The sequence below is a fragment of the Dysidea avara genome, chromosome 9 (assembly GCF_963678975.1).
Source record: "Dysidea avara chromosome 9, odDysAvar1.4, whole genome shotgun sequence".
In the NCBI taxonomy this organism is placed as follows: domain Eukaryota; kingdom Metazoa; phylum Porifera; class Demospongiae; order Dictyoceratida; family Dysideidae; genus Dysidea; species Dysidea avara.
The window spans coordinates 6,599,099-6,609,533 of NC_089280.1; the positions used below are offsets into that span (position 1 = coordinate 6,599,099).

The window sequence follows — 10,435 nt, forward strand, 5'->3', positions numbered from 1 at the left end:
TTATGGCATATAATTGCTTGAAATTTTTAATGGATGTAGCTACAGTATCTGGCTACATTTTAAGACTAAGCACAAGATAATCAGTATAAGGACTCAAGTGTTATATCATTTTGTTTGCTGGTATGTCAAATGTGTGGAAAAGGTACCTTTTTGCAAATACGGTCACATATGTATTATTATCAAATCCAACTGCAGATGAAGCTATGCCACATGCAACATTGTGATTTTGTAGCTTGGAGGGAAGGTGAAATATTTCACCAGATGGTAGAGCTGGATTCTGATTTCATTGACTCGGCTATACATGACGTTGAACCATTCATTAAATTGGCCATATTACCTGAACTAGTAGGAAAGTGGTTCAGCAAGCAACCAATAATGCCACTCCAGTCATCAAGCAGTACAGCTGCTAGTGGTGGTGCAAGCTCCAGTACTAGCGTGTCTGTTGATGCAAGTGTAAACCACGTGGATTCCACAGACTCTCACATTACTAAGGTGGATGCTACTGCAGGCTCGAGGAGCAATGATGTCCATAATTCAAGTTCTTCTGATGAACAGGAAGGATACTGCTATTGCGGTAAAGGAGAAGACTATGATAACATGATTTGCTGTGATAACAAGGATTGTTTGATAGGATGGTTTCATTTTTCATGTTTAAAAATGACCAAAAAAGATGTTCCGAAAGGGAAATATTTTTGTCCAGACTGCCACAATCAGAGGAGTTCTAAGAGATCAAAGAAGGCAATGAAACATCATTAATATACTGTACTGTACATGCACTTTCATATCCTAAATGTAAATAAAATGAATGTTACGTAAATATCAACAATATTATTTATTACAATGACAGGTACAACTTAGTAAATAATTAAAATGGTACTACAGAGTCACAACAGTTACATAGCGCACAACATATTACAACTACTTTATCAACAGGAGACACACCCTCTTCATCACCTTTGAGCATATTAATAGACAGAGTTGATTGTAATATGGAATATTTTTGCCTTACTAGCCCAATAACTCTTTCAACATGAATTCTAACATGAGAAAGCTGGCGAGCAGTGTCAACTTCTAGCTTACTTAACTGCTTTTTCCCTCTCGTAAAGGGAGGTACCTTGACTTCTGCACAATACATTCCTGCAGCCTTATCTATTGTGAAGCCACGATCTGCTAAGATGACATCTCCAGGTAACAGTTTTGAGAGGAGACCACAGTTCTCTGTTAAATGTACATCAGATACCCTTCCGCCCCAGCCTTTAGATATAAACGATACTGACCCCTGAGGAGTGATGCCTATTAAGAATTTGCATGTGTTGTGCTTCTTATAGTTCGACCATGTTTGAGCCCTTGCCATCAGTGAAGTTGGCCTGTCTATGAACACTTCAAAACAGTCTATAACAATCGCACATTTCCGAAAATTTTTCCTGAAACATGTTGGCATTGTCTTCCGTAACTGATCCCTCTCTGGCCAATAAATCAACGGTGATAACTTTACATGAAGTACATCTAGCCACTTGGTAATGCATCGGGAAACCGTAGATTGATTTACACCAAAGCGATATGCCAAATATTGATCAGGAATATTAAGTCGTAGCTTAATCAAAGTAATCAAGAGCTGATCAAACATGGGACAGCCAGAAAAATGACATTCAGGTAGACCCTTTATCACCAAATTGTATATGGCTAGCAAAACTGCAAACGATGGTAGGCCTGTATAAAACTTTACTTGCTTATCATTCTCTTCTAAGCTCTGTCGACTTACTATCCTTGTCTGCAACTCATCAACCTTTGTATTCAGTTTAGCTTCTCTTGTTCTTAGCTGTTCAAGCTCTCCTACAGCTTGGTTGTATTTCAGGAGTAGGTCATCATATTTCTTGAGTAGTTCATCATACTCTAGTCGTGTCTCTTCAGCTTGTTGCAATCTGTTCATTTCATCCAACCTCTTTTGTTTGGCATCTTCAATCTCCTTTCTTTGTTCAGCTTCTCTCCTTTCTTCTTCTCTCAACAATCTCTCCCTCTCATCTTCTTCACGTCTTTTCCTCTCCTCTTCTAACCTTTGCTGCTCTTCTATTTCTTTCAGCCTCCGTTCTTCTTCCAATTTTCTTGCTTCTTCTTGCCTTTTGCTAGACTCAGCAAGCTCTTGCATTCTGCTTTCCTTTGCCCTTTTCTTTTGCTGATCAGTGATCTCGGTCTGCTCTATCCTCCGTTTTCTGGAAGCTGTTCTTCTTCGAAAATCCGCAACCTGAGCTTCCATCTTTCGTTTCATAGGACTGTCAACGCGTTGAAAGATTGTAGGGGTGTAGTTCGGTGCAAACTGGTTGTTACTCTTTTGTCCATCAATGAAATGTTCACTACATATTACCGTGTGCTCGGTTGGGTACCAGTTCTTCCTGTTTACAGCAGCAATCCATTTATTTCTTCGATCTAGATCCGCTGGGAAAGTATAAAAACTTAATCCACTCCCTCTTACACACAAATTGGAACAATTCACAGCACAACACTCCTTTGGCATCTTGTACCTGTATACCCTACAAATGGCGGACTGGTCCTAACGCGTGTCTTAAATTGGTAAGAGCTAGGCGCTTAGAAATAATTACCACGCCCCTGCATAAGCTCTATAGGGTGACTTGTTTCTAGCTGATCTCTGTACAGGGTGACTTGTTCCTAGCTGAACTCTCTACAGGTGATTTGTTTGCAGCTGAACTCTCTTACATGGTGGTTTCGTTGTAGCTGAACTCTCTACAAGGTTACTTCTTCTAGCTGATCTCTCTACAAGATGACTTGTTTCTAACTGAACTCTCTACAGTGTGATCTGCTCATAGCGGAACTTTCTACTGGGTGATTTGTTTGTAGCTGAATACTTTGCATGATTGTTTCTTTGTAACTGAAATCTCTATAAGGTAACTTCTTCTAGCTGATCTCTCTACAGGGCAATTTGTTTGAGCTGAACTCTCTACATGATGGTTTCTTTGTAGCTGAACTCTCTATTAGGTACCTTCTTCTGGCTGATCTGACTATAGGGCGACTTGTTTGTAGCTGAATTCCCTACAGAATAACTTGCAATGTAATATAATTGAGTAAATTATAAATGCAGCTGAATGCTTTATTAGGGTGACTGTTCTATTAGAGTATCTCGATCTCGCATTTGCTACACGTAGTTGCCTTTCAAATCATAACTCAGTGGTTTGTAATCCGATTCTACTGTACTACTACAAGGACTTTCTATGATGATTATTCCAGCTACATACTGATTTTCAGCTCATTGCTCTAAGCGGTTTGCCTGATAGACACGAAAACTAATAGTTTTTTATTCATAAAAATCGATCGCGTAATTTTGACACAGGTCGGGTTTTGTGTCATATCTCCGTGGTCTTTATTCCGATTCCTTTCAAACCACAAAAAGGCACTCCTACGATGGTTGCTCCATCTACATAGTAATTTTCAACTGATTCCTCAAAGGAGTTTACCCTGTAGGCGTGACAGACCTTCAACCTTATTTTACACAAATAATCGGTCATAACTCTGTGAATGTTCATCAGAGTCCTACCAAAGTTGGTACAGAGATCCGCCTTAATGAGCCCTTTAAGTGTGCCAAATTTCAGCCCGGTCCGAGCACGCATTCATGTTTTATGGCGGATTTTGCAAAGTGTGCGAAATGAAGAAGTAGAAGAAAAAAAACGAAGAAATTAAAACGAAATTTTGTTTGCTCGTATCTCTGAAATGGCTGGAGCGATTTTCTTCAAATTTGGTGTGTAGACTCCCCTTACTGGCCGGCACCTCTCTAGAAAATTTGGTTCCAATCGGATAAAGGATCACAGAGCTACATAGGTGTGAAAATTGCGTTTTCTTTCTTCCTGTTAATATACTCACAGGTGGCACACCGGCTTCTTGGGTCGCACGACACACTACCGTGTGTCTTGATCACATACAGTTTACTTCTGTAATAAACATTATGTATGCAATAGACATAATTGTGCAGTACTAGTAATACTGTACATTAGGGATCGTGGAGATTTGCACTTTCTCACAAAGAATATTCACCAGAAGCCAGCCTCGCAATACTGTTATGGCACTTTGACAGTATTGGATATGCAGAATCAAGTCCAAAAGTGTCCTCAGAGCAGCCAAAAGCGTTTCTGATAAGTTGCCATGGAATTTTAAGATCATTTTCTATTTGCTAAGTAACTGTCTGTCTGATGCCTTCTCCCCTCTGAAAATAGCGTGCGGCCCTATGATTCGTGTGGGTGATTAAAAATCACCAAGAGTTATACATACTGTATTGCATTAGGACTTTTTCTACTGGAAAAACTTCATATTTTTGCCTTTGAAATCACAATTATGGCATTGAACAGTATGTAGTGACCTTTTTTTGGTCTTCAACTTACAGCTAGCCTGGAGTTGCAATTCCAGAGTAGAATTAGTTCCACTGATGTGTGCTCCAGAGCCATTTGCCACTTTCCAGGTGACCGAGGTGGCTTAACACTGCCAGTGTTTTGCCTGCTTGTCATTGGAGAGAGGATACTTAAGAGATAATGTTGTAAAATAGGTGGAAATAAGTCTGTTGCATTGTATAGTACTGTACAATTGAGATACTCTAATAGAGCGGTCAGTTATTTTTAACTGTGCAATATAACACACACTTAATGGCTAGTAAAAGTCTTGCTCTCCATCCTAGTCCTATCTTGTTTACAAAAGCTAATCCAGCTTGCAAACTTGCAATATACTCTAATAGAGCAGTCACTTACCTAAATGATATAGCAGAAAGTTTCATACTAGGTATTGTTAAGTGTGTTTATCCTCTTGAACAATATGGTAGCTACACACTGTATATGCTTTGTCCTGGTGTTAAGTTGTCACATAATCACTATGCAATCACTCTATAAGTGTATCTATTCCTTACTACTTCAAATAGTTTTATGGCACCTACATATGCTTCTCAAAGGAAATAGTCATAAAGAAAATAAACACCTTCGCATATGGCTTTCTCGCAATAAGAAGACAACCATGTAAATGAAGATATATGAAAGGCAAATTGTAGACATTTGTCAGGTGTAAAAAAAAATGTGACCAGATTTTATAAAACCAATCCAAATCGCACATCAGGCAAAATCAAACTAACAGCTCCAGTGGATAGCTACACAATTGTACTAGTTTTGACACTCAGTACCACTCAAACTACTCGAGGCTGGTTTCAACAGATGTCTTTTCTAGATGGTGTGTAGAACTCAAGTGGCAGTTTTAAGCCTTGTGAAGGACCTGGCTTGGCAAGAACCACTGGTTTACTGGTGGACAGCCTGATAATGTTGGCCAGACTTTTTTCGCTGCAGAGTTTGCTACATATCAGCCATTAAGGAGCCGGCACAGCCCTGTAATCTCATCTCTGGACTCCAATTGTGGTCTACCTCAATTTTGAGGTCTAACCCTGGCCCACCTCACCACCCCCCACCCTCCACCCCTTTGTGAGCACTCGTGATGCTACTTCGCTCATCCAACTGCTCAAATTTTCTATCTTATTTGGCAGGAAACTCTACAAGCAGCTACAAGTACTGGAAGTGGCCTGAAAGGTAATAGATTGATGCATCTTTTGTGTTAATTTCATATGCATGCTTGCTATCCTTGGAGAGTTATGCTGGCTTGAAGTCTTTAAAACTGTTTATCTTGAAACTTTTAATGTCCAATTTGGATTGTTTTTCCAAACTCCAGTCACAAATAGTAGCAATATGCTGCTTTATTTGGCCTCTACCATTGCGACTGTGGTTAGACAGGCTGAATGGCAGGTAGGCTGACCAAAAATTGGGTTTTGGCGATTATTTTATTTGGCCTTCTTTTGGGATTTGATGCTAGGTGCACTAAGTGACTTTTCCTTAAATGTGCTTTTCATCGTAATTATACCATAATAGTTTCTAATGGCAACATTTAAACAGGCATTATTTATTTTGGGAGGTATGGACAGTACCACAATTTAAACTGTCTGACAAAATTAATGTCACTAGTAGCCACACTAATTTTCATATTACACTAATAGTAGCCACTGCAATTAACCAAGTAAATATAGAACCCACAATCACAATATTAATACAAATAGTTGGCGGTTATCAGAACTGCCACATTTCTGTGCAATGTAAACCTAGTACTGTTAATGATCATTGCATACAATATAAAATATGTCTGATACTGACATACCTGGTTCTTAGCAAGAACTCCCATAAGCCTTTTGTCAGTGCCATATGCAACTTTTGCCCTGCTGATTTAATTAGAATGTAATGGGACAGATTGCAATAAACTTACGGAATGTTCCGTTCATTATACTCATTGTCTATTACCTCTACAGACTCCTATAGTGATATACAACATTAAATTAACCACACTGTGCTTCATACATACTGTTCTGCATACAACCTTTAAGAGGTTACCAGAGTTAAATGCTTGTCATTGCATTAGAGTGCACTGCAGCACAACACTGCTGCTAAAATCAATGATTATTGAATACAGTTTACACTGTTGCATGTCTTACATCTTTTTTGTTTGCTTGTTCCTAAGGAATTCAGGGCTGGAGTCATGCATGATCCAGCCAGTATAGCACTAGACTGACCACTTTTTAGCTACTTGAATTATATTGTGATAATCTAACATATATAGCAATAATTGCAGCACACCAATAGAGCATTCTTGCTTTAATTGCATTGCGTGGTCCAAACAATTATTTTTCAATTAAAGTTTACCAGTGAGCCATCTGCATGGTATTGCATTGGGGTAATTGATCATGCATGTCTTGCATTAGCAACTAGCTATATACTGAGGACTTTTTGTAACTTATCATAGAAGTAAATTTAACTAATAGCTATTAGACATAAAATTGAATTATAGATACCATAGCATAAAATTACCAGGATATGTTTTTGATGTCAAAAAAATGCAGTAAAAGACTTTGCACACAAAATAGCCTCCAGATGGCATCCCAGAGCATCTATACTTCGAAAATTTTACTCTGGAGAGCATGCTCTGGATTCATAGCTTTGTATAATTACGCATTTTCCATGTGCTTTGCACATGCAATTAATTGATTGATTGATTGACTGATTGATTTATTTTGTCTAAGGTCCACTCCATCGTGCATGATGGCTCAGATTCATCTGATGATCCACACCGACAAATACAGCATATCATTAGTGCCTGTTTACTGGAATTGTCAATGGCGGATCCAGGATGGGGCATTTGGGGCAAATTCCCCCCCCCCCCCCCCCCCTTCCATCCCTCCCCTTGTGTCAGACACAGTTTTGATTAAAATAGCTACTAACTTTATGCCAGGCCAAGGAACTCATGAAAATATGCACATTGTACTACAAATTCACCTGAAACCAAAGCAAACCAAAATCAAACTAGCTATGAAACTTTCATGCAGCACCTTCATACGTACTAAGCGCCTCTAAAAAGAATTACCGTGTTGCAGTTGTTTAAGACATTCAGAGCCTTATAAAACACCATTTAAGACTTCACAACCATCTGAAAAGGACAAAATGGCAAAAATAAACAGTCAGATACTACTAAAGGGTGATTATTTTACTGCTTCAAAAAAGCAGCACTGAAATAGAGAATCTGGCTCTCCCAACCACTTACAACTTAGCCTGTTGTGTCCCTCCCCTTGCAAACTCCTGGATCCGCTCCTGATTGTCTATGCATAACAAAAAAAGCAGCCAAGCTGTATTAAAGGGTGCGGTCTCCAAAAAAGTTAGGATGAAAAAGATGTGAAATCAAAGGTGATGGCCAAGAAATGGCTGTGATGGCTGGTTAATGGCAAAAATTTTAATATTGACAATTCAGGTGAATTTGCATTGCCTCCTCCAAGTTTCACTGGGATTTGGCACCAAATTCATCTGAATTGTCATTATTAAAATTTTTGCCATTAACCAACTATCACAGCCATTTCTTGGCTGCCACCATTGATTTCAAATCTATTTTACCCTGGCTTTTTTGGAGGCTGCACCTTTTTTTACAGCTCGACTGTTTTTTTTGACTATATATTTGTAATTTTATACCTAAAGCCAGCCTATGGCCAGCTTTAGCTATTTCTATTTAACTTGTCTTTTTTTACTACAGGGAGAAGATTATTATGAGGGAGGAGATTTTAATGATTTGTTTAGCTACATGTACTAATTTACAATATTTACAATTGTGTTAATTGATGATAAAAATTAAGTCACATAGGTTGAACTCTTTGCAGCTGAATACACTACAGGTAAATGTGTATGTAGCTGAAATTTCTACAGGGAGACTCATTATGTAGCTGTACTCTTCAACTAATGGTGAATGCTCTGTAGTTAAACTCACTACAGAATGACTCGTAACCTAACTAAATTCTTAACAGAAAAAATCGCAAGATAGCTGAACTTTGTACAGCATAGTTATCTTGTAGGTGAACTCTCCACAGGATGTAACTGATCTTTTCTATAGGGTGACATGTTTCTAGCTGAAATCTCTACAGGGTGACTGTTCTCTCTACAGGGTGACATGTTTCTAGCTGATCTCTCTATGCGGTATCTTGTTTCTAGCTGATCTCTCTATGCGGTATCTTGTTTCTAGTTGATCTCTCTACGGAATGATTTGTTTCAAGCTGATTTTTCTGCACTGAAATGTAGCTGATCTCTCTACATGGTGACTTATTAGTGGTATTGTGGTAATATAGATTGGTAATTCTTAAATCAACAAAGCGTAAATCACACAAACAACTACAACAGTAAATAGACAAGCTCAAGCAAAACACCACTGTACATTACAACAACTCAACAATAACTCAGACCAAGTTACAATGGCGTCATATATATTACAATACACATATGTGTTTACATGCATGCGCATTACACTACTACATTATTTCTATATACCTGATCTCTATACAGAGTGATTTGGATCCTTATACAGGGTTTCTTGTTTCTAGAATCTCTATACAGGGTGACTTAAAAATAGTCGAACGTTTTACAGGGTAGCTTGTTTCTAGATGATCTCTCTGCAGGGTGATTTGTTTCTAGCTGATCTCTCTACAGGGTGATTTGTTTCTAGTTGGTCTCTCTACTGGGTGATTTGTTGTTTGTAGTTGGACTCTGCATAGGGTGATGTGAAAGTATACTCTGCACAGGTTGCCTTGTTTCCAGCTGATCTCTCTACAGAGTGATTTTTTCTAGCTGTTTTCTCTAAAGGGTGATTTATTTCAAGCTGATCTCTCTACAGGGTGATTTGAAATGTTATTGATCTCTTTACAGGGTTACTGTATTTCCTCATATGAAAGCTGCATTCGATTAAATGCCTGTCTTGATTATAAGCTGGGGGGTTTCCAGCACCTTAAAAATAAATGCCTGGTCTCAAAGAGAGGCCCGCGATATTACTTGAGTCTACTGTTAATGACTTTTTAATTGTTTCCCTTGTTGCTGCTGCTTCTTCATACTTGTCAATTTAGAGTCTTCTGAGGTACAAAGGTACTCCAGTAATCACATGAGTATTCCAGGCATACAGATATGTATGAAATGGCTATTTTACAGCCTCTGACTACACTTGTTTATATAGTTAACACATTGTATCACTGTTTTCTACACTTATTATTACAGTAATCCCCAGAGTACTGCTGTTCTACCATCACCCAAATTCAATTAAACATCGGGCGTCAATCAGAAATAGATGCCTGGTCTCAAATAAAGGCTATAATTGTTTACAGGCCGGGTCAAAAATGTTGGGAAGGAAATAAAAGCCCAGGGTTTTATACAAGGAAATACGGTACTTATTTCTAGCTAATCTCTCTACAGGATGACTTCATGAACTCTTTGCAGGATAACTTGCTAATAGCTGATCTCTCTACTGAGAGATTTGTGTATAGCTGAACCCACCACAGGGTGATTTATTTCTAGCTGAAACACTCTACAAAAATGTAGCTGAACTCTCTATAGGGTGACTTGTTTCTAGCCAAGTTTCCAGCTGAACTGTCTACAGGGTAACTTGTTTCTAGCTGATCTCTACAGGGTGAATTGTATCTTTCTATATTCAGGGTGACTTGTTTCCGGCTAAACTCTCTATAGGGTGACTTGAAATGTTGTTGAACTCATTACTAAATGACTTAATCATACTAATCTCTCTACAGGGTAATTTGTTTGTGGCTGCTCTCTTCAGAATGACTTGTTGTAGCTGAACTACCTACAAGGTGACTGTTTTGTAGCTGAATGCTCCAAAGGGTGATTTGTTTGTAGCTGAACTCTCTACAGGGTGATCTGTTTGCAGCTGAACTCTGTTTGTAGTTGAAATATCTACAGGGTGACATTACTGTAGCTGAACTGTCTACAGGGTGATTTGTTTGTAGTTGTACTCTCTACAGGGTGTTTGATTGTAGTTGAACTCTTTTGGGTGACTTGCTGTTAGCTGACCTCACTACATGGTGACTTGATTGTAGCTG

The 10,435-nt window shown here is 38.6% G+C and overlaps 2 protein-coding genes across 2 annotated transcripts; one reads left to right on the plus strand and one right to left on the minus strand.

The window, feature by feature from the left end:
• The first annotated feature begins 261 nt into the window (after positions 1 to 261).
• On the plus strand, positions 262 to 756 carry LOC136266620 (inhibitor of growth protein 5-like). Its single transcript, XM_066061615.1, has one exon. The coding sequence runs from the start codon at positions 262 to 264 to the stop codon at positions 754 to 756; it is 495 nt and encodes a 164-aa protein (XP_065917687.1).
• Positions 579 to 2,588, minus strand: LOC136267263 (uncharacterized). Its single transcript, XM_066062347.1, has one exon. The coding sequence runs from the start codon at positions 2,510 to 2,512 to the stop codon at positions 866 to 868; it is 1,647 nt and encodes a 548-aa protein (XP_065918419.1). The 5' UTR covers positions 2,513 to 2,588; the 3' UTR covers positions 579 to 865.
• Positions 2,589 to 10,435: the final 7,847 nt, after the last annotated feature.